The sequence below is a fragment of the Apus apus genome, chromosome 2, assembly GCF_020740795.1.
Source record: "Apus apus isolate bApuApu2 chromosome 2, bApuApu2.pri.cur, whole genome shotgun sequence".
Taxonomy (NCBI): Eukaryota; Metazoa; Chordata; class Aves; order Apodiformes; family Apodidae; genus Apus; species Apus apus.
In genome coordinates, this window is record NC_067283.1 from 1,265,589 (window position 1) to 1,290,123 (window position 24,535).

At 47.9% G+C, this 24,535-nt stretch overlaps 1 protein-coding gene across 1 annotated transcript in view; it reads right to left on the bottom strand.

Moving 5' to 3' along the window:
- Positions 1-24,535, bottom strand: part of PTH1R (parathyroid hormone 1 receptor) — a 119,844-nt gene that overhangs the window by 48,018 nt on the left and 47,291 nt on the right. The window contains exon 2 of the mRNA XM_051609964.1: positions 5,737-5,842. Coding sequence (XP_051465924.1) covers positions 5,737-5,842 — 106 coding nt within the window. The remainder of the gene's footprint in view (positions 1-5,736; positions 5,843-24,535) is intronic.

Sequence of the window (24,535 nt, forward strand, 5' to 3'; positions counted from 1 at the left end):
GCTCTGTGCTGTCTCCCCATGGCACAGGTCCATGTGGAGCTGTGGCCATGTCACTCTTTAGCTCAGAGTCCATGGATGGTCCTCAAGTCCAGGCCTGGCAGGAGGCCAGGTGGAGATAGCACTATCTGTGTGATCTGTCCTTTGAGGACAGGAGGAGACTCACCCTCCATTAGCTAGCATAAAGCTAAAAGTTAAAATATTAAGGGGAAAAAAAGAGAATCTGGAGCCTGAACACATACACAGTGGTTCATTACTGCTGAAGAAAGCTTAGAATTTTACCAATCTTTCACCTTTTTGGTTGCTAGGACTTTCCTTTGTATTCTTAACCCTGCTAGCAATCACACATGTGACAGCCAACGTTCCCACCCTCCAGAAATGCTTGGCATGTCTATTGTTCACCCTGATGCTTCTTAATCCCTAATTCAACTCTTGAAATGTGGCTTCCACCCATATCTACTTAAATTGCATCTGGTTAATTTCAGGTGAATGATGCTGCTGACCCAGGGTCGCAGGTACCATGTTTGAATACTCCACTTAACAGCTAAATGGCTGATCTTTTAGGGCATGGGCCAGGGATTAGAAGAAAGTTGAAATCAAGACAGATTTTCAACATCCCTTCTAGCCTCTGAAAGTCTCCTTCTAGTCTGTACAAGGTGGTCAAACACCACTACTCTCCATATTCCCATCAGCCTTTTCCATGTCTCACAACATCCAGTTCAAGAGCTAGACCTACTATACTGGATCTTATGGCCATTTTTAGAATCACAGAATTGTAGAAAGGTTTGGGTTGGAAGGGACCTTAAAGATCAGCTAGTTCCAACCCCCCTGTATGGGCAGGGACACCTCCCAGCAGCCCAGGCTGCTCCAAGCCCCATCCAACCTGCCCTTCAACACTGCCAGGGATGGGGCAGCCACAGCTTCCCTGGGCAACCTGGGCCAGGGTCTCACCACCCTCACAGCCCAGAATTTCTTCCTAAATCTCCCTTCTTCCTGTTTAAAGCTATATTGAGTAGCTGGAGCTACATTAAGTTCAGCCCCTTGGCACAAAGCTGAAGCCAGCATTGGTCAGGCTAAGTGAAACAGATGAGAGACGAAGTTTTTCCTGCTTCCAGAAGATAATGGAGTGTGATTCAAGGCACTTATGTCTTCTGGACTGGCTACTTCCTAAGGAAGAATTAATTAAGTTCATGCAGAGGCAAGATCACATTTCCCACCAAAGACCCAGTGCTGATGTGTATGTCCATGTTAAATCCCACCCAGTGCTGGAAGAATGATGCACAGAAACCTACTTCTCAAAAGCTCATTTCCCCTCTTGGGGGTTAGCAGGGGTGCTACTCTCACAGGTCCTTCTCATGGTGTCTTCTTCACTTCATCCATGCAGCCATTTCTAGCCTGTGATTGCCCAGTAAATGCATTAGGAGCGGGTAACTGCAAGGTGAAGGAGCAGCAGATGTCAGCCCAAAAATCAAGGTTTGGTGCAGATCCATGCTATCTCTCATCTCTTAAGATGATCTGATATCCCACAAATTCTCATTTTCCTTCTTTGAAAATGTTGATTGAGTGAATATCAGAGTGGAAAAAAGCTAAGTCACGGTGCTCAGCTGTGGGAGACATGGAGGAACCTTGATAAATCCAGGTTCTCACTCAACCAACTGAGAATCTGCCAGTTTAGACCAGGAAAAGAACAGCCCCAAGAAATACACTCAGTGAAGAGATGGAGTAAAGAGGATGAGAACCCAGGTACATGTTGCACTGGAGGACATTTCAAATGTGTTTTCCTCATTTCAGAAACAAAATCAGAGGCTTTAGGGTAAGACCCATGACGAGAGTTTTGAGTTTGAGTCAAGTGGGATTTGGCTAAAGGTTTTCACCAGCTTCTGTCCACCTGGATTTGAATCTTTGGAGCATCACCTTGAATTCCAGGACAAAAAGAAATGTGGCTTGTGGCTTGTGACCTGGCTGAAGAGTAAGGAGATGAGAATGCAAATCTTGGCTCTGCCACAGACTGTCCTTTGAGATGGGAGGTGAGGCATTGAATATCCCTGTACATCAGCTGCCAAGGATGAGGACACTCTACCAAGCTTTCATGCCAGGTTCTGTGACATTTCTTCCTATCTAAAATAATAATAATAATAATAGAAAAAAAATAAAATAAAATTAAGGTGTCCCAAATTCCCTCACTGCTTCCAAAACCACAGATCATTGGCTATTGTGGAGTTGAGTAAATCACAACACTGGGCTGGTGTGATACCCAGGCATGGGCAGGATCCCAGCAGCCCTCTCTGTAGGTGGTGTCTGATGACCAGGGATAGGCATGGATCAAGAGTGCTCACAGGGCAGGACCTGACAGCACCATGTGGATACATACACCCCTTGATGTGAAGTGGGGCTTCAAGGAAGCAAGAGGAGAATGCAATGGGGGATAAGTCAGCTTGGGTTTTCAAACCCTTGGACACCGAGTGGGTAATGCTCAATGCGGTCCTGCTTACACCACCAGCTTCCTTTCCTGACACTGCTGCTTTCCCTGTGATGGCCCTTTTGTTTATGCAGCTTCATGAGGAACCAGATCAGGAAGCTGATCCAGCTGAAAAACAAACCTCCTCCAAAAAGGCTCTTTCTGAAGCTGAGCATTTGGGCCACTGGCCTTGCCCATACTTGTATGCTAAGGGGAGCCTGAAATAGCAAATGAAGTCATGATTTTGATGATAAAACTGGCCTCTATGTTCACACAGGTCCTTGGCACCTCTCTCAGCACAACTGAGCTCTGCTCAGCCCTTGTCAGCCAGGACAGGACCCTGGAGCAGGTCTTATGCTGAAGTCAGCCCTTCCCTTTGCCACAGAGCTATCCTGTAGGACCTGTTCAAGACGTGACACGCAGTTAGGAGCCCAAGGGACTCCATCTTCTTGTCTGAGAGAGGAGACATTACTGCTGCCTCCTCACACCTTCTGTCTGGCTGCCTCTGAGCTGGCAGGAAAACAATGCTTCATTCAGTCTGGCTCAAACTGAAGTGTCGATGAGAGTGGGTTTGCAGGAAGAGTCCTCAAAGGCTCCTTGGAGAAGCAGAAGCTGCCTGCAGAAGAGCACACTTCTATTTCTCATGGCTCAGAGAGCCACAAAAGGGAAACATCCCTGCATGCCCATAGCAATGGATGTGTCTCTCAAGATCTTCTTCTGACTCCATCCACAAGCTGTAACACTGAGTGTTGTGTGTAGGATGACATCCCAGAGCAGAGATGTGAGAGCCAGCCCTCAGGCTGCACAGCAGCCCAGTCTTCACTTGTTCCAGAGCTTGCTTAAGTATCCAGAGCAAAGCAGCTCTAACACAGCCCTGGGGTCAAAGGCCTCTTTTCCTATGACCTCTGTGGGTAAGAGCTTCCCTGGAGAGATGGGACTCTCAAGTCCGAAGCCACTACTTGTTGACTCAGGCCAAGTCTTTTTAATAGGAGCTTTCTCCTTTCCCAAACATCCTGCAGCACTGGGCTGTCTGCAGGGCTGTCCCATGGTTAGAGCTGGTCCATGCTGGAAGCTGCTACAGTGGTCCCAGAGGAATCCTGGCTCTACAAGCAGATCACAAGGTTGGGCAGCTGAGATCCAGCTCTTGCACCAGTGCTTTTTGGTGCTTTCAGACACAGTGAAGCAGAACTAGAGGAAGAGATTTCAACCTCCTTTTCCACCTTTGACACACTGGGCAGTAGAACACTGTTTCTGGAAAGTAATAATATGGATCTAGATTCCTTCAAGCAGAGCTGAATGTGAATCTTTTCCCTCACCACAACAAGCTACATAAGAAATACTGAAGAATTCTCATTCTTTTCTCACTGTCTGATGTGTTTTCCCTATGGTCTCCCCAAAACTGCTGCCTCACTGGGAGCTTGTTATTTTTCCTTTTTTGGAATGATAAACTAAGCATGGATTTGAACATGGAAGACAAAGGAAAACAACTTCAAAAAAACCAACCAACCAACCAAAGGAAACAGAGACAACATGCAAAGCTCCTCTTCTTTTCTGGGGTGTTACAGAGATGCTTCTACTTGAGATTCTTTCACAACATCTTAAGAAAAAGCTTCTTGGGGAAGGTTAAATCAGAATTATTTCTGCTTTGGATTCATAGACTTCTTGCAGATTAATTTGATCTATTTCTTGCTAACGATTGTCTTGAGTATTTCAAGCCTTGATTACACTGCTGTGAACACTGACATCCAGATGATTCCTCCTCTTGGCTCTATTATTTGGGATTGAGCAGAGATTTGTTATCAAGGATGGAGCAGCAAACTTGAGTTTTATTGCCTGTGCAGCTCAGAATAGTTTTTTCCAAGGCCAGGACCCAGCATGGGTCCATGAGATATCTAAGTGACAATGTTTTTGATTCCTTTCTGTTCCAGTCAATGGGAGAGCTAATGCTGGCCTCAGGTACAGAACCAGGGTCTCAAAACAAGACCAGGGACATGTTTGCAAAGCCCTGTGATTTGATTCCCCTCGTTCAACCACACACCAGTCATGGTAAAGAGCTCCAAGTCTGCTTGTCAGTCACCATCTCCCCCCAGTGCCATCAACACAGCTGATGGCAATGAAGGAGAGAGGTCACTTCTAAATGGTGACAGTCTCGTAAAGAAGAGCTGGAAAATAGGCTGTGAGAGGATGACCAGCTGGTTGATCTCACCAGATCCCAAGGTAGGCAGGTGGTCTGTAGCACAACAGAAGAACATGTCTTTACACATATGGTTTTTAATGAGGTGTTAATAGGGCACTGGGTGAACAGGACAAAGAAGCAACAGAGGATGTGGTTTGAGGTTTTGGCTGATGTAAAGCCAGAGGCCTGGAATAAAATGAAATCTGGGTTTTTATGGTCCCTTGTTGTCATTTCCAACAGGAGAGTGACACCAGGTGAGCAGACACCTCTGCTCTAAAACCACTGCTGCCTTTGGGGACCTTTTCTTCTGCTAGTGACGTCGCCAGGTACTCCCAAAGTGCTGGCTGTGGGAAGAAGGACCTCTGAGATACAACACTGGAGGTGGGGAGAAAGCTGGCTTGTCTTTTTCTCTCAAGCAGTAGAGGGAGGTGGGGCAGGACACCCACCCAGGACTAGCTGGGTGGCTGCAGAGTGCCTCAGTGCCAATAATTAACACATGTGAAACTGATGAAAGAAACCAATGGGGGATGCTTACTTTGCTGCCCACATGAGAGAGCTTTCTCCCTTCCTTCTCCCTCCAGCCCTACATCTGGTAGTGATTTTGCATCCCAAAATAGAAAGGAAGTGGTAGAATGGGGCTTAGCTAAGCTTGGCCCTTGAGGAGAATACAGACTGCAGGAGGCAAACAGAGAAGGGGTGTTGGAAAGATACTTCATTTCCCATTCCCCTGGTGTCTGGCTGCAAAGGGAGAAGGGGTGGATGATCCCATCTCCCATGCTTTGCCTGCTGGTGCTCTCTCCTGTGCACTGCCTGGGCTTTGGGGATAGTGATAAGGGCCATGACCATGATCCTTGCATCCTCCTGACCCCTCGGCATCTGGAGTTCTGGAGCAGGAGAAAGAGGCTGTGACAGCTTTGCTTTCCAACACCTTGGGCTGGAAGATCTTCCCCAGAGTGTAACTTGAAAACCCAGTAATTTGGGCTTTCTTCAGCTGCCCCCCTCACATACTCTGAGCTCTGTGTATGAGGTTCTGTGGAGGGGCTGGGGCTGAGCAGAAGGGTCTCAGGCCCAGCCATGCAGCCTGCAATGCTGTGGGGACACTCACCATGCACCTTGGGCACCTTGGCCTTCAGATGTCGTTCACACTTGGCCTTGGCTTTTAGCAGGAGGAAGATCTGCTCCTCTTTGGTGATGACATCATCAGCATCCACCTGCAGCAGCGGAGACAAAGGAGGTTAAACCTCAGCATGGGAATAGCAGCAGGACACCGACTAACTAGATAATGCAGATGAGCTGAATGCAAAATCTCTTTTGCATCAGCAGTTTCCTCCACCAGGAGCTCACACCACTTCTGGGCTGGCGTGTCCCAGCTCGCAGGGATGAGGCTGCTAACCAGGGGGAAAAAGCAAAGTAAATAATATTGGCATAACGTTGCCAAAAGCTTGTCCCTTCAGGACACAGAAGCACAGGTAAATATAGCAGTCAGGGAATGGCAAAGCAACGTTGTATTTCCTGACCCCCTTCTCTTGGAAAATACTGCCAGGGCTTAAAACTACCAAGGATTCTTCTCCTCTGAATTATTGCAACCTGCCATCAACTGTTCCCACCTGTGCATGCAGGTCTTCAGCCACATGGCATCAGGCTCTGTAGACATCCCCCCTAAACCCAAGACCATATGCAGAGGGGGCTGCCTTAGGCAGGGCTGGGAGCTGACAGCAACTGCCCCTCCCCAAAAACCTGAGGGCTCAGGGAAAGGAGGCTGTGAGCATCATCCTGGCAGGATTAGATTTCTCATCCTGTAGGGTTTCCAGACGTCAAGGGACAAGAGGAGGGTGAGCAGGGATGATGGAGCTTGTTTGATTCTTCTCTGTTTGCTGCCTGCTGATACGTGGTGAATCAAAGCCCTCAAAGGCACTTGCTGGTCATTAAATAATTAATGCATTCTTGATTCATGAGGCTGGCACGTTCCCATCAGGCCTGGCTGGCCTTGGGAAGCTGAAGGCACAATCATGGCAGAGGCTTGTTCTACAAATGCTTTGGTTGTTATAGCACACAGGGCTTTGATCTAATGCAATAGAGCTGCTGTAACTTTCTGCTGTGCCTCCTGGGTACTTATATTGTGTGTTCTGCTCAGACATGCAGGACCAGTCCCCCTGGCAGACAAAATCTGAGATGAGGAGAAACTTTCTCCCAGGTCACTTCAGCAGGAGTGACCATGCCAGCAACACTGGGATGATATTGCCTTTCACTTCCCCCCCCCCTTTTTTTTCCTCCCCTAAAATAGCATATACTTAACCTTCTCCTGCATCCATTTGCTGCCCTAGATTTGAATGCAGGCTGCAGATCATCCCCTCTAGGTGCTTTGTGATTTGCAACGTAGAAGGGGTTTAGGAAAGTTGTGGATGACATCCATCTACTAGCAAAGCCTCCCTTGCAGGTTCTGACCTGCAGGATCTGACCACCCATGTGAAGCCCTTGAGTTTTGGGTCCATCCTTGGGTACTCTTTTTGGTAGAAGAGTCTCTGGGAGGTTGGGGCTGAGAGGGATCCTCATCTACAACATCAGCCCAAAGCTGGGACAAAACCCACAACAGAGCTTCTGAATGATGTTTGTAAGGTACTAGCCTGAAATTACAAAGTGATATAATAAGTTGGGATAAATAATTGCTCTTCTCATTGTCTCTGTTTCCCTAATGTTTGTCTGTCTGGATTAATTGGACTAAATACGCTGAGAGCAGATGTTGGCTCTCTCTGGAGAGAGTACAGAACTTAGCACTCAGTCCTGAGGGTGAGTTAAGCAAGAAGAGCTGCAGGATTGTTTCATACAAAGCAACATCTTATTTTATTTTCCTTTTTCTCACTTAAACTGCCTGTGCTGGCGAGATTGGCCACTGTAAGGCAGAGCCCAGGGTAATGCTCCATGTCCTGGTGGATGGAGCAGACCGAAACCTTGAGGCATAATATGTAGGCAAAAGAAAGAACAGAAAACCTTGTGAAGCCAGTAGTGATCTGCAGATGAGAAGAAAACCTGTCAATAGGTTGTAGAACCTGCCCATGGAGGTGGCTGCTCATTTCAATCCCTCACAAACCCAGCTGAAGGGGGGTTATGACATTTTGTTGTATTCCCCAAACTCACTGCTATTCAGAATTAAGGTCCCTTCACTCATTTTAAGTTATTTCATTTTAGAAACCAAGTAAGATAAAGCAGCTGAAGGCCAATCAGTTCTGGAGCAAGACTTACTACAAATGACATAATGAAGGGTAATGAAATCCAGCTTAGAAGCAAACTCAGATTTGGTTTCCCAGTGTGCTCCTGTGGAGAGGAATGGTGGATGTTTGAGCAGCTGGTGTGGAAAAGGACACAGAGATGAGTAGCTAGATCTGATAAGGGGATTCTGAGTAAAACAGAAGTGAGCTTTTCATGTCCTTGGAAAAAATCCACACTAAATATCCTTCAGAAGTGGGAACTGGTTTCTAAACCATGTTAACGTTAATGCAAAACAAAGCCATCCCTTTCCAGATGTTTGGCCTATCCACACTTAAGGCAACATCCCACGTTTCAGCTCTCTCATTGGACACACAAAACCTCTGGGTCAAATCCTGCTGTCATTTGTATCTGCACAAACCCTGAGTGATTTCACCAGAGCTGGAGGAGTTAGTCTGGATTTAGAATGGCCAGACTAGGATCTGAACTCAGGCATTTGAAATAATTCATCCCTTGCATGTTTAGTCCTCAAGCTCCTTTGGCCATGCTCTGAGAGCAGGGCAGCTCCCAGCCAGAGGGACTTATGGTCCTCAGGCCAGGCACAGAAAATTAATTTCACTTCCCAGAAAAGGAGCTATATTACTAAGAACTATGCCCAGAGCTGGGCAGAGTGGCCAGGGCAGAGCTCAGCTCAGGCTTTCCATTTTCCTGAGCCCTGCTTACCAGTCTTAGACTTTCAAAACCTGACAGACCTTTTAAAAAAAAACAAACAACTCCCCATTCTCTCCCCTCCTCTAAACTGGTTTAAGTGCTAAGGGATATGTTCAGGACATGTCTTTCTGTGTTTCTCCCAGGTCAAAGAAGATGAAACACACATGTAAGCACATCTATGAATAAGAATAGAGATTTTCATTGAATTCTGTGACTTGAAGGAGTCACCTACTCTCAAGAGACTTGTAGGAAACCTATGCAGTCTGGCAATGCTGCTCCTTTGCTGTTGAATAACTCACATTAAACACCTAAGGAAAACCGAGCTGATAGCTGGTGGTTTCAAACTCCTCCCCTCCTGTCCCAACCTCACCTTCCATCACTTGCCTCCATTCCCTGTCAACCCCCTTGCTGGGACATTGCAAGGTGTCAGCCAGGCTGAAAGCTCTCCAGGGACAGACAATTGAGCAGTATGCTGCTGGATCAGACACCAAAACAGCTGAAGGGCCATCGAGTTCAAGGGACAGTAGGTAGGACAGGGCACCCACAGCTGGAAACCACAGAGCACCTCTGGACCTGTCAGCTGCTGGAGCACTTTTAAGCATTCAATACCACTTTTTCCTGTGCATCTGATTTTCTTGCTCCGGATCTTCTGGTCGTAAGACAATGCTGCCTTACTTGTCTTTCCATCCTGGCTGTCAAAAGTTAATAGAAATCCACAGGCACATCTGGTTTGCAGCACAGATGCACTCATGATGTCAGACGTGTTTGGATCTGACTTGGCAAAACTTTCTCTTTGACAAACAAACAATCTCAACACCTGATCCAAAAATACCGTGGGACGGCCTTGCTCAAATCCTTAGCAGTTGTGTTTGCCAACTTATTTGGGATCCGAATACCCCTAGGCAGCAAAAAAAGTGGCTTCATTTTCCAAAGGGCTGAGGAGTTTGTAACAGGTGGAAGCTACTGCTGGTGAAGCAGTGGTTACTTTGGAGTGGATTTGGATCCCTTCGGATCAGGAGAGAGATGGGGCTGGAGACACTGTTATGAGAGGTGTCTGTAAGATACTGGGTGTAGAGAAAGGGGGTTAATTAATCACAGTTTTGCAGAGTTTGAGACCTGGGAGGCACAAGATGAAGAGGAGAAGGTCTCAAAGAAACGGGACAATGCATGTAAGCAAAACACATCAGTGGATTCAAAATAGGACTGGGCAAATTAACACAGGACAATCCATCAGTAGCTGTTAAACACTGGAGCCTGGATGCAAATTTCTGATGCAGGAAGGTCTTAAACTGCTGATGACCAAAAGCTGTAAGGTGACAACCATAAGAACTGCCTCTTTATCTGAACACCCTAAACTGGCAGCTCCAGGGGAAGGTCTTTCAGGACAGAAGATTGACTCAATAAGGTTATTTTCTTATGTATCTATAGACCTTCTGTTTTTCTAAGGCCACAGAAACCTGGTGCCCTGCTGAGCACCCAGGAACATCCACGTACATTCAGGGTATGGTTCAGTCTGACAGGCTCAACACAATCTACTCCGTGTCTTCTCTGCACTTGCTGCTCAGGACCCAAGTGAGCACTGCAGCCACAACTCACCAGGATTTGCATCCTTATTTCACTCATCTTTAACCAGGAACCTGTGCTGTGAGCCCACCCATTTCCAGCCCAACATCTCTCAGCCTGCAGATGCTCATCAGCCAACAGAAAGGAGCAAACATCATCATTTCTTGCCATTGTACAATACCTGCCTTGCTGGCCACCTGGGGACATCCAAGATGAGTTTTACCAAGCTTTAGGGTTTGTCTGGAGTTGCTCTTATAGTCACTGAGTGTTTAGCTACACAGATTAGCTGCAATTCACTCCACTCTCAGCTGAAATTCACTCCACCCTCAAACCACCACCTAAAATAAATCAGATCAGCTGAGGGGATTTTTTATTTTTCCTTTTTTTTTTTCCTTTTGGGCAGCTGGCAACTGCAGTAATTGGTTCCCTTAGCAGCACTGAGAAGATCTATGGAGTGTAGGAGCAGAGTTTTTGCTGGCATGAGCTCTGGGAGCAAGAGAAACATCTCTGGGAAGTCAGAAATAGTGTCACAGACAGGTACATCTCCCAGGTCCAGCTAGTTGGAAGCATGAGGTCATCATGCCCCTGCAGAAGTTAATCGCTCTGTAAGAGCTGACAGCAAATCCCTTTTCATCAGCCCTCTCTAAATTATGCTTCAGCATAAATTCCTCCCCTGAGTGAGCCTGGCATCAAATTTATCCAGGCTCAAGGGTTGCAAGGAGGATGGGCACCAGGCAGGGAGGTGCAGAAGGGCAGTTTTGCCCTTCAATCCTGCTGTCACAGACTAGGTGTCAATGGAAGGGATGGGGGCTCCTCCCTGGTCCCCCCACTTTTGCAATCAAATCTCTGCTTCACTTTCTCACTGTTTATCACTTCTCAGCTTCCCTGCACTGTTTATTTTTGCCAGGAGAACAAACAAAAAATGTTCCTCGTGGGGAAAATATCTAGGAATATTTCCCCCCCCCCCATCCTTGTTCAGAGAAAGCAGAAATGTAGAGTAGGAGTCAGGCCAAGCAAGGAAGGATGAAATGACAATGCAATCCAGAGGCTGTTAATTCAGTTTTAGTTCAGCTTTTCCCCCCCTCTCCCTTGCCCCCAGAGGAGGCCATGGGGTAATTATGATAATGTTTTCTGGTATTTCCATTTCATTGGCTGATCTCCCAGCCACTAAAGTAAACCCCAAATCTCAACGGAGAGGTCATATTCATCCTTGTTTATGGGACTCATTTTCAGAAATAACACTATGCTTTTTGTGAAACTTCCCTGGCAACAGCTCAAAAAAACAGCTAAAGGCAAACAGAGTCCTTGGTCGGGGTTGAGAGCATCCCAGCTGCTTGATGGGCCCAAGGCAAGGGGCTGCTGGTGATCACCATCCTGGGCAGCAGTAGACCAGGTAATTGCTGGTGTGCAGCAGAAAGGGGCTGTTGGGGGCAGGGGAGGGATTGAGGGGCAGGTGAAAGAAGAATGGGAATGTGGAAATGAAAGCATCAGTGCTGGATATGGAAGGATAAGGGAGGTGGGAACAGGGTAGGACATTGGTGGAGATGGCCGTGTAGGTTGCACCCCAAAGCGGCCCTGCTGATTTTGGTGATCACCTCTGGAAGGGTGGTCATAGTGATGTCCTGTGAGGAGTGATCACAGAATCACAGAACTGTTGAGGCTGGAAAAGACCTCTGAAATCACCAAGTCTATGACCCAACACCACCACATCAGCTTGACCACGGTGCTGAGTGCCACATCCAGCCTTTCCTTAAACACCTCCAGAGATGGTGCCTCCACCACTTCCCCAGGCAGTTCATTTCAATGTCTAATCACCCTTTCCGTGAGGAAGTGCTCCCCAATATCCAACCTATCCTGATGGACTGGGGTGGGGATAGACACCAACAGTTTGTCAGCTTTGGAGAGTGTGACAAAGCTTGTCAGAGGTTTTCCTTTAGCAGTGATTAGGTGGGCTGGGTGAAGGGTCAAACTGAAGCACCAAGCCAAGCAATAGAAGGTCATAAACAAAGTCCTTTCTATGCAACAGAGACTGCAATTGAGCTGAGGGCATGAGCAGGAAGGAGATGAAATTGGAGCTTCATTCCAGCCTTGCTGATGGAGCAACCCCTCTTCTAAATACTGTGAGGGTCAATACAGCTATTAGGATTAGGAGATTAATCTAACCAAATCTAATCCAAAACCAGAGCTGCAGTTACTACAGGTGAGCATACCTCTACTGACATCAAGGGACTTACAGGAAAGCTGGGAAGGGACATTTTACAGGGGCATGTAGTGAGAGGGCAGGGCAGAATGGCTTAAACTGGAAGAGGGGAGATTTAGGTTAGACATTAGAAGGAAATTCTTCACTGTGAAGGCGATGACACCCTGGCCCAGGCTGCCCAGGGAAGCTGTGGCTGCCCCATCCCTGGCAGTGTTGAAGGGCAGGTTGGATGGGGCTTGGAGCAGCCTGGGCTGGTGGGAGGCGTCCCTGCCCATGCAGGGGGATTAGAACTAGATGATCTTGAAGGTCCCTTCTAACAGAAACCATTCTAGGAATCTATGATTCTATGATCAGAGCAACAGGATGAGCTGAGGGTGATGGGCTGTTGATGCCAGACATGCAGAGAGGGGTGACACAACTAAATAAGGCCACAAATCAGGGATTCAGCTGCCTTTGGCAGGAGCTAATGTAGCTTTCACCACGGGCTGAGCCCAAACTGGGTCTGTCAGGAGCTGGTAGTGATGAGGAATTGCTCAGAAGCAGGAAGAGGCGGCAGGGTGGAGGTGGTTGGGAACACAAGGCATTGCATGAGATTGGTCAGTAGTGGGGTGGCAACATGGGATGGGGAAAGAATTGGAATCTGTTTTTCTTTTATAAATGGAGTTGCTCTTCATCAGATGAGAGGGGATGAATTCCATCCATTGTTTTGTGGTTGCGTTTAGATACATAGTTTGTCTGCTCTGTTTTTCTACGCTTCTGCAAGTGAGTGCTTGGAGAAACCCTTCATCTTCTGGCTCTGATTACCCAGGTCCAGCTGAACCCTGGCAAGTCTGGAAGGACCAGGGATTTGAATGTGCTCTTTTGGACAAAATGTACCCTGTGCAATCTCTGTTACTGGGTCTGCTGCCAGTCCTACAGCACAGTAGGATCTGTCAAGCTCAGCTGGTGATTAACTGTGCCTCTTGTCTGGCTGTTCCACTGAAAAAATACAGGTATGCTGGAGATTTGCTGGGTTGGCACGTTGGCTTTTGAAGTCACTCAGGGCACCGTGCACCCTGGCTAGTAAAACTCCTTGTTGGGTTCAAAAGGAGATCGTGACCCCACCACCTGGCTCTGGCAACTGGCACTTCAGGCAAAAACACATCCCTCTCCCCCAAAGAGCTGCTCTGAACTCATGCTTGGACTGAGAGGGTCTGGAGCTTTGTATTTCAGTGGCAGTTTAGAGCATTTCCCTCACAGAGAGAACAAGCAGAGTAAATACAGATGAGCAGTGTTTATTCTCACTTAATTTGGGCAATGCTGGATTTCCCCACTGCCCAAATAATTTCATTCTGTCTCTTCATTTCCTGCTACCTCTGTGCTTCTTACCCTCTGCTGCCTGCACGTTATCAGTGCCTTGGCATAAAAACCCTATGAAAACAGCAACAAAAAAAGTAATTGAGGACAATTTGTTGTAAAGAGGAGATTGAAGAGATCAAGCAAGAGGTTCAAGATGCTAAACTGGGGGAGGGGCAGCAGGGAGTGATATTTTTTCTGCCCCAAGGGATTTAATTTAACTGAATAGGTATTATTTCCAACATCAGGGGAGAAAAAAAAATATGTGGTTTGAAACCTATTTCCTTTCAGGTTAATGCTGGAAGATTTAAAAATAAATAAAGCCAAAGTGCCAGTTGGCCCAGCCAGAGATACAGTAGCAAAAGCTGCAGAGGCATGAACCACTGCCAGCAGCTAATGGCAAAGGCTGTGGTTTGCTCAGGACACTGGGGTGGTGAAGAGGGTGGAGGGAGGAGGTTGTTTCATAGATGGAGATCCTGGACTCATGGACAGGCCAGCTCCAGGCAAGAGAGAAGTGATTTGAAGCCCCCTCCCCTGCTGGGTCTGCAGCTCCTGTGGGCTCCCGAGGAGGGACTGGTCTCTTCCCAGCAAAGGCTGCAGATGCTTTGCTCAGTGCCTGCAAAGGAGCTGGGGATGGCAGCAGCAAAGCATGAGGCTCAGGGGTGGGATGTGTCTGATTTACCCACCTCTCATGGGGCAAGAGTTCCTGTTCTTGTCCCTGAGCTCTGCTGTGCCCCATGATGGGCAAGCACCCACCTCTCTCTCCTCCACCCGTGGTGGTGATATTGGCAGGAATTCATATTTGAGAGCTCAGGCATGTGTTCCTCACCCCATCCCACATGTTGGGAATCAACCTCATGAGGTATCTTGCTGCTTTTAAAGCCTGAGCCAATGAACACCAGAATGGGACAATCAATTCAAACGCCTGTGAAGACAGAAGGGTGAAAGGAGGAGGAGACCCAGGAGGCACCCATTTGAATACAAAGGTGGAGGAAAACCAACCGTGCCAACCATGTCCTGGGTTACTAACCATGTTCTGGGCTGCATCAAAAGAAGTGTAGCCAGCAGGCCAAGGGGCATAATTCTCCTCTTTTGCTTGGCTCTTGTGAGACCCTGCCTAGAGCACTGTGTCCAGTTCTGGAGCCCCCAACATAAGAAGGACATGGAGCTCATGGAGAAAGTCCAGAGGAGACCACAAAGATGATCTGAGGGTTGGAGCAGCTCTGCTCTGGAGACAGGCTGGGGGCGTTCAGCCTGGAGTGCCCTTCCAGTATCTGAAGGGGGCCTACAGGAAGCCTGGGGAGGGACTTTTACAAGGGCGTGTAGTGAGAGGACCAGAAATAATGGATCAAAACTGGAAGAGGGGAGGTTTAGGTTAGACATTAGGAGGAAATTCTTCACTACGAGGGTGGGGAGAGCCTGGCCCAGGTTGCCCAGGGAAGCTGTGGCTGCCCCATCCCTGGCAGTGTTGAAGGGCAGGTTGGATGGGGCTTGGAGCAGCCTGGGCTGGTGGGAGGTGTCCCTGCCCATGGTGGGGGTTGGAACTAGATGGTCTTGAAGGTCCCTTCCAACCCAAACCAATCTATGATTCTGTGGTACAATTTTGTGAAAAGGAGAAGATGTGAAGGGGAAGGAAGAGCTGGTTAGACCTGGTTGAAATATGACTCTGGCCACAAGCTGGGGAAGCACTGAGGGGTTTGTGCACCAGCTACTCTGTCATCTACCTGCTTTTCCCAGCCTCCCAGTGGGTAAATTAAGTCAGTGGTTTTGCCTTAATTCCTTGACCACATCACCCAAACCACAGCGTGCTCCGGAGCAGCAGGACATCTCTGCTCCAGCTAGCTGAGCTTGAGGACCCTGCACTGAAGATGAAGAAAGCTGAATAACCTTACGCTGTGTTCAGGGCCCTCTCAGCCCTTCCCATGGCTTCCCTCACCAGGCTGGCTGGTCTTTGTTTTCCATTCTACCCTCAAACCCAGTTCTCTGATGTCTGGGAGACTTATACACACTTTGGAGGAGCTGGCCTTCCTCTTTCTCAGGGCCTCCTTGCCCTGAAAGGAGAAGGACACACCTGCACTCAGTCATTAATCTGTCTTCTCTTGCCATGTTTAATAGAGTCAAGGACTCAGTGTGGTTCCCCCATGACTGCTGCAATAAGGAAAATACCAGTAAATGGATAAGGGGAAATGCTGGCAAGGAAAGATGCTGGGCTGAACTGGGAATGTCTCATCCTGTCACTGTTTCTTAGGGAACAGATGGAGCTGATGTCCTTCCAATCCCATTTGCCCTCAGTTGCCATCAGGAAGCCTCATTCTTCAAGCAGAAGAAGAAGAATGGGATGAAAATCAGCCTGGACAAAGCACAGTTTGCAGACTCATGATAGCTCATGCCAAAGGAAATCAACTGATCTGAACACTGGTGTCCACAGCATTTATGACCATATGGCAAAGAAGTTCTTTGGATTGGAGTGACATAACAGCTAGAGAAAAGGACCTTTCTTATCCATGTCACTTTCAAACTGTTTAAGTTGATTACCTGTATAGATCTCCTTCCTTGGCCATCCTGGCATGCTAATGCCTCTGTTATTAAGTGATTTCATGATTTATGATCAGCACTTATCACTTATCAAGAAGAACTGACATTTCTGGTACATTTACAGGACCTGGAGTATTAGGAGAACATTTATCTCACCAAAATGGTTGCCTGCTTCCCTGCTTTACACCCCTGGAGCAAATGGGGTGTAACACAAGAGGCTGAGCTAAGTAAAAAGGACAAAATTCACCACAACTGCTTCTCAGTGCTGCCCAAGCAGAGATGGTCTTCCTAAGGCTTAGAAGGTGGAGTTGGTGTGGAGAGGTCAGCAGAGATCAATAGTGACATGAGTTATGTTCTTGGATCATAAATAAACACACATCACTTGTGCAACAGGGTTCCTGTAGTCAGGAATGATTAAAACCAATCTAATGTCTAAAATATTCAGATGAATGACACCCTGAAACTACCAGTTCTCCTCCCTTGGCTAGGGGGTCCAGAGAAGGACTCACTCAGTTGGAGGCATCCACATGTCTCCAGATCTCTCCTGTAAGATGAGACAAAGCCAGCTGACTTCTCAACTGCTTGTCCAGGTTTGGGATAACCAAACCCAAGGACTATCCCCCCTCCCTAGACCAAGGCAGGAACTGCAGGCATAAATACAAGCTAGAAAAGCAGGTCTGAGCTCTCTGATCTTCCAGAGAGATGCAGGATTGCTCCTTGGTGCCCATTTGGCAGCTGAACGTGGTGCCTGAGTCTCCTGTGACTTGGAGGTCCCCTTGTTTAATGCTGATGGAACCCTGTATCTGTGCCCTACTGGTGGAAACATTAGGACCATAAGAGGACAGATAATGCCACTTGTACAGAGCAACAGAAGGGATGTATTTTTCTGAATTCTTAATGGGAAAGTCCAACTCCTTCCCCTTTGTCTCCTGGTTCTCTTGTACCTCTCAAAATCAACTCCCTCTTTTTGTTTTATCTCCTGGTTTTTAAAGCTTCAGGCAGTGAGGTTTTTTGTGTCGGTTTTTGGTTTTTTTTTTTTTTTTTTTGTTTGTTTGTTTGTTTTAGCCTTTCTAGGAATATCTTCCCTGGATGAGGGAGTTGGGTCTTTTCCTCAAGTGCTCAGAATTGTCCTCAGATAAGACAGATGGTTGCAGCCAGCTGGGCCAAGGGTGCAAACTGAGCTGCCTTCACATGCTCTGACACGTCCTCCCTTGTTACCCTCCCATGCTGCAAAGGACTGATAAGAAATGCAGGAGACAGATCTTTATCAAGTATGAGATTAGAGCCCTACAAGGAGTATTTTTACTTTCATTTCTCACATCAGCAGCAAAAGAGCTGGGGCTTGTAGAGCAGAATATGCCCTGGGGGAGTGTGCTCGGAGGGAGGATGGCAACTGCCTCTCCAAACTGCACAGAAATGGGTTTCTCTCCATTTCACAACTAACTACCCTTGCTGGTCTGAAACCAGGTCAATGTCATTAATGCTGAAGAATCAAAGCCTCCCAGTGGAGGGTCTAATTGAAAGCCACTTAAATTAGCATTTGAAAAAAAAAAAAAGGTCTGCACGTAAACACCTGCTGGTAAGCAGGAAGAATTAATTACCTATTATTAAGTAGTAATACTAATAAATAATGTTAGGGTGACTCTGCTCCATGTGTACTAAAAATTGTTGTGCCACTGTCACACCTCAGCAGTCTTTAGATGCTCAAAATAAGACAAAATACAGACTCATTTATAGAAAGAACAAATATTGTATATAGTGGTCCAACCCCACACAAATATTTTTCTTTTTCTTTCAAACCAAGCCAAGCCAAACCAAACTTTTTCTCTATTGCCTGTGAAATGGGCATTAAAATGTTTACTATAACACCATTAAATTCCCCCTGGGTGCAGCCATAGAGGGAAAAAATAAAATCTAATTTTTCCTATTCTTGGCCACAAAAGTGACTAGAATCCCAATTTTTCTGAGCAGTGCAGAGGTAAGAAAATCTGTGGCAAGTAAGCAGCAGCCTTAGATTGTAAGAACATCACACTGTCTACACCTGGGCAAATCAGGTGAGTGTTCAGTGGTTGGCTGGGTCTCCTGGAGGTGGCATCTGGCAGAGAAGAGTTTCTGTGTGCACGTGGGTGTGGGAACTTGTAAAAATGTCTCTCAAAAGCTGGAGGCTGTGGTACCTTCCTTCCCACCTGAGTCCAGTCTGTCCTGAATCTGAAATGAGTGAGAATTTGTTACCTAAAGTCCAAGTAGAAACTTAAAACCTTAGGTTGATAGTTTAGGGTGAGGGGTAGGGAGGAGAACATTGTTCTTACAGTAGGGCTGGTCCTCCTGGCTTGAAGTGAGAAACTGTGTTACAGGTCCTTCAGAGGTGTCCTCATTGCAGTGGAAGGAGCTAAGCAGATGCAATAGCCTGTTTTCTTGGGGAGTCTTTAACCCCATGGATAAATCCTGGGGGTAGAAAAACCTTTAAGCTCCCTGAGGATGCCCATCAAAGCAGTAGCTCAGGCACTGAAGAATTTTGCTGTGTTCTTGACCAAAACCTAATGATTACAGCTACCCAAGGTCTGGGATTTGCAGACAGGTCATGAAGCACAAAGCCAACATCTCAGAGAACTTGATGCCCAAGTCCTCTGCACATGGCCAGGGCTCTCACAGTTTTGTTCTTGCCTTCTCCTCTTGTGATGGCCAAGCTGCATGGCCCAAGAACCCAGCAAGGGAGGTCCCAGCCCTGCATGTGCAGGGACCTAATTCCAAAGGGTTTGTTTCTCCAGGACAAGCAATTTCAGTTTCCAAAATAAATGTCTTTGTTTTTGTTACAGGAAACACTGAGACATTGGAACAGTCCCAGAAGGAAATAAGGTGGACAGTAGCCTACCACCACCAGCAGTATCCACAAACTGCTGTGCTTTTTCACCAAATGGTTTGGGTTGGAAGAGGCCTTTGAGATCCAGTCCAACTCCCCTGCAAAGGGCAGGGACATCTTCAACTAGACCAGGTTGCTCAAAACCTCATCCAACCTGACCTTGAATGTTTCCAGAGATAAGGCTTCTACCACCTCTCCTGGCAACCTGGCCTTGAACGATTCCAGGGAGGGAGCATCATCCTCCTATTTGTGCAGCATCACCCTTGGCATGTCTCAACTGAAGCATCACCTTTGGACCACTGAAAAACTCAAGGCATAGCTGAGGAGCATCTAGAAAGGAGAGAGGTTGATCTGGACTAAAGAGGTAGAGTGATGGACAGAGTAATGCCAGGCTGTAAAATGAAGTACATCATGCTTCCTCCCTGAAGTTCATCAACACCAGGTTGGATGGGGCCTTGAACAACCTAATTTAGCAGGAGGTGTCTCTGCCCATGCAGGGAGGTTGGAACTAGATGATCTTTAAGGTCCCTTCCAACCCAAACTATTCTATGATTCTGTGCTCTAGGGTCCACTGACTTCATGGACTAGGTCTCCTTATAAAGGTACTTCACTGGGGACATCCCCACCTCATCATCTGAATCCTCTTGTATCTCACTAGTCCTTGCATTCATGGCATGTTCCTCATCATTCTGGAGCTTAGAATGGTCCACTATTACCAGCAGAAAGGGAGATAAGATGTAGAGGTGACTTCAAGGTTCAGGCAGCTTCTAAGGACACTGAAAGGAGTAGGGCCAGGACCTGGGAGCACATGTGCTGTCAGGCACCTCCTGACACTGATCAGCATGACCCTGCTGTGGTGGCATCTTCAGCTCCTGGTTCAGCTGAAGAGTTCCAGCTCAGCACCCACAGGGCAGATCATTGGCCAAGAGGCAGAAAAGCTTGGAATTCAGGGTGATCTTGTCTTACTGATCTGGCCCTGAGCTCAGGAAATGCTCGGGTACCCACATACCTTGCAAATCTAGTCTCTCTAGGTAACTCCATCTGTATCACTGGGAGTTTGAAAACTGAGCATAGGTGACAGTGCTTCTGCCTCAGTTTCCCCCAGGCACAAGAGACCTTCTCCTCTTTCCTTGCCTCATGTTTTGACTACCTCTCAGTATCTTTTTTGTGCATCTGCGTCTCCCTGGGAGCTGTGGGAGGAGAGGAAAGGACTGATCTCAGAGCAGGCAGCTACATGAAGCAGTAAGGAGCTGCAGAAGTGCTGGGCTCCCTTCCGTGGGTGTCAGGGGGAGCTCTGCTTGCAGTGGGAACGAGCAAACAGCTCCTGCAGCCTGAGCTGCTGCTCTGCAGCCCTCGTGCTGATAAATCATCAGCCTTTTTGCTTGGCTGAATTTCCGATGCAGCTGCTCCTGGCCAGTTTACAATTGTTTTCTCCTTTATCTTTTTATCTTTTTTTTTTTTTTTCTTTCTCCCTCCTCCTTCCAAACCATCAGCCCTCCATCCTCCAGCAGGCTGCAGAGTTCTGACCAGGGATCAAGCACCAGATCACCCCGTGGCCCCACGCAGCCCATGAATTTTGCGAGGGAGGCAAAGTTTTGGCACAGCTCCTGCTGCAGCTTGGAGACCTGGGACACCACAAAACCTTTAGGTCAGGCTAACCTGCTCCTTTCCAGAACCCTGTGTGCATTCTGCTCTCTTGGTGCCAGACATCCAGATGTGTCCAAGCTCCAGTCCCAGCAGTTCCCCAGCCAGATACACACACAGCTGTGACAGAGACACAACAGTGAGCTGGCTTGGTGCTGCTCCCCTTTTTTTCCTATCTGGGGAAGAAGTCAGCTGGAAGCTAAACTCATTCTTCCCATCTTTGATGTCCATAAAGAGGCTTGGTGGATCCTCCTGAGATGTTTCTGCTACAAATAGTCAATCCCACATCCCTCAGCCTGCTGCCCCAGTGCTAGGGTTTGGGATTTCCTCATGCCAGGTCACGTCTACTGGTGGGATGCTACCGCATATGGACCGTGGGGAGAGGAGGGATTTGTGCCCCGTTGCACGCTGTGCCAAGGCTGTGAGCCAGACAGACATGGGCTGGATGCCTCCTCCCCCTCTGCACTGAGTGTGCCAGCAGCCACGGCCAAAGGCAGAGAAGACTCAGTGGCTCAGAGAGCTCCCAGCACAGCAGCAATATCTGTTCCTTCTGGGGTGCACCTCTGGGTGTCCTCCTGTGAGGGACGTGCTGAGCAGTGTGCCCAGTAGCAGAGGTTGGGTGCAGGTGACAGATGGCAACGTAGTGTTAGGGTACAACAAGGACAGAAGCCAGCATGGGTTTGGTCAGGAAACTAGTCCCTCAGTGGGGGTAGCTGCCATGGTGCGGGTCAGGCCACTGTGACTATCCTGTGTCCAGAAATGCACAGAAGTGGGATCCATATCCCCAGAGTTTAGAGGTCAGTGCTGATAAGGAAGTATTTCCCAAGGGCAAGGAATCATCTCCCGAGCTAGATATCAACCAAAGACTGCCTGTCTGTGTGCACTGGCTGTTGGCTGTCCAGCTGTGTCTGGACACCTCTGGAACCACAGGAAGGCTCTCAGTTATGGATGTTGCCCAGGGCAGAAGGTGTTCTTCCAGCCAAGTGGCAGAGATTCACATTAGGAAAGATGCTACGGACCTGCATGGGTGAATCAAATTGTCCAGCTCTGCTTTCTGTCCTTGAGGGACATGGGACAATCCTCGTCCTCACTGTCAAACTCCTTCACCTTCCAAAAGTGGGTGGCTGCATCTAAACTGTGACGTGGGAAGGATGGCTGATGCACAATGACTGTGAGCAGGGGAGAGGGACCTTCCATCTGGGTGAAAAGCATGTAAGGAAGCGTGCGTGGCATTTCATCTGAGAGACAGTCATGAGCCCAGAGCCAGGAGCTTTTCCAGTTTATATATAACTTCTAGTGGTAGTCACTGGGTCTCAGTCACTGCATTTCCAGAGCTAAAGTCAGAACTGGGGGTTCTAAAAGCAGGATGCTGTGAAAGAGAGAGTCTGGGTTAGGCTGTTTCGGTGGCCTCTGTTGAGTATAACTCTGGTATGTGGAGATTTACTCTTCACTTGGAGAGATAGTGGTTCAGAGCCACGGTGGAACCAAGATCTGCAGGAGCCAAGAGGAGTGCTGAGAGTCTGGATAGCTGTGCATCCAGCTCCAGTGTCTAAATGTCTTTGGGGACAGTCAGGACAAGCTACAGGCTTCTGGTAGGAAAAGAAATACGAATTGCTGTGGCTTGTGCGGGGTGTCTGGGGTAGCCAGCCCGCTGGGACAGGCTGCACCCAGCCCCCTGGCTTCAGTGCTGCTCTGGACATCCCTCAGCTGCATGTGGGCAAATGCGAAGAAACCTTCAGACCCAGAAAGGGAGGTCAGTGAAGGGAGGAACAAGAGCTGGGAAGAACCTGAATCTCTGGCTTGCCAGAACCCCTTCCAACCCCAGGACCAAAACCCAGAGCCCTGCCCTGCTGCGGTGAAGCTCAGTGCTAGGCAGCACGGGAGAGCATGGCCTGGTGGGATCTCCAGGGTAACTGCAACACAGAGCACGTACTCTCTGCAGCCCTGGAGTGTGTGGCACCACTAATAGGTCTGGAGGAGCTGACATGCCAGCATTCCTCAGCTGGTGCCAGAAAAGCCACACCGAGTACACACGGACTTGGCTCCCCTCCGGGATCACTCTAGAGACACTCTCAGGTCTTCCCAGCTTTTGCTGCAGTGATACATCATCTGCTCCCTTGTCCATGGGAGGCTCTGTGGAGGTGGAAGGAGGCTCTAGGGGCAGCCAACACCTGCACCAGCACAGTACACCAGCCTTTTCCCCCTCATTCCAGCCTCAGGGCAGATGTGCACTGGATGGACATGGCCCATTGACTGAGGACCATCCTGCACTAGGCCACCAGAAACAAGGCTCCTATTCCTTGCTGTTCTTTTCCCCACTTGCATAGCAGGGATAAACTCCCTTCCCTGATCCTGTCTTCTTTTTATGGCTTCAGGTAAATTACTTAATTCCCATGCAAGAAAACCTTTAATTTATTTTGTTATTTCATTTAGATTTCTGAAGGCTTTATGATAACTAGCAGGTCTGTATCTCAACTTCTGCTTAAGATGGAACACAACGACCACCTGCTGTAGTGCAGAGAGGAATCTCATACTGAAATTATCATGTGTGCCAGATTTTTGCCTAGATGACTAATGGATTGCCTATCACAACATCTGCTGTTATCATCCTGGGGAGCAAAGATGCCAAGCAAAAAAAGACACAGACAACAAAGAAGATCAATTCAGCATCCATCCCAAATGTCTGGGACCTGAAACTAGAGAGCTGGAAGCAGGTCTGTGACTGAAGGAGTAGAGATTTCCTTAGGACTCAGGGAGGTCCTGGGAGGATGGATCCATTTGGGGTCCTAGTCCTGTGATGGTGGGAGAAAGCCCTGAAGGAACAGAGAAAGCATTCCAGCCCACAGTCAGGTTTCTGCTTTTTTTTTTTTTTTTCCCTCAAGAAAATTTCTCCCCACTAGTCTGGGAGCCCAGATGCTTCCCCAAGACTTTTTGAATATCAGGCTGATCCATTAGACTAGGCTGCTGCCTTTTGCACGTGGATAAGCACCTGCTGGAGAAGACAGCTATGGGGTGATTCTGCTTGCTGTGAGTCAGTGTGAGAAGCACAGGCAGCCAAACACAGCTGCTCAGAGTCCTACGGGTCCCTGAGCTGTTGTGCCAGAGGATGCTGACACCAGCAAGCTGCTGTTCCTGGAAAGCAGGCACAGAGCATTCTCATGGCACTGAGATTTCCAGGAACACCAGGTTTTTCTTGACTATGATGTCCGTGTCCATTATATGAGACCACTGTGACAGCAGAAATGCTGCAAATCAAGGTAAGTTTCTACTAAAAAACCCCCAACTCTACCCAAACATCTGGGTTTTATTTTGAAGGTGTGTTTTGTCCACAGGAGATGAGAAGTAATGTCAGCAGAAGCTTGTCACATCAACAGCAGTTCTTTGACCAGCAATCAGGCCAGGAACCTAACAAGTCTCTGCAGCAGCAGCCAGGCCAGCAGCTGCACTCACTGTGTCAGGCTGGGCTGAGCTTAAAAAATAGAGAATTCTATTCTAATATTCCTGAGCTCAGTCCCACACAAACGCAACAGAAAGGAACAACAGAAAAAGAAGTTTCAACAAATCCTGTGCTCTGAAGGCCACAGGTCTTGTCCTGTCTAAAGAAACACCTCTCAACAACCCACTGTCAAAAAAGAAAAATAAAATCTTGTTGAGCAACTTTTTGTGGGCCCAAGTTCAGGCCAAAAACAAAGTGGGTGGGATGAAAATGTTTCTGGTGCCTCCTGTTCCTCTTTTTTTCATCATGGAGCGAAGATCAAGCCCATAAGTGGTCAAATGATTCCAGGCATTGTCTGTCTGCCAACTCCACTGCAGCTCCAGCTCCAAGTGTCCATGCTATGTCTATCTGGAGCC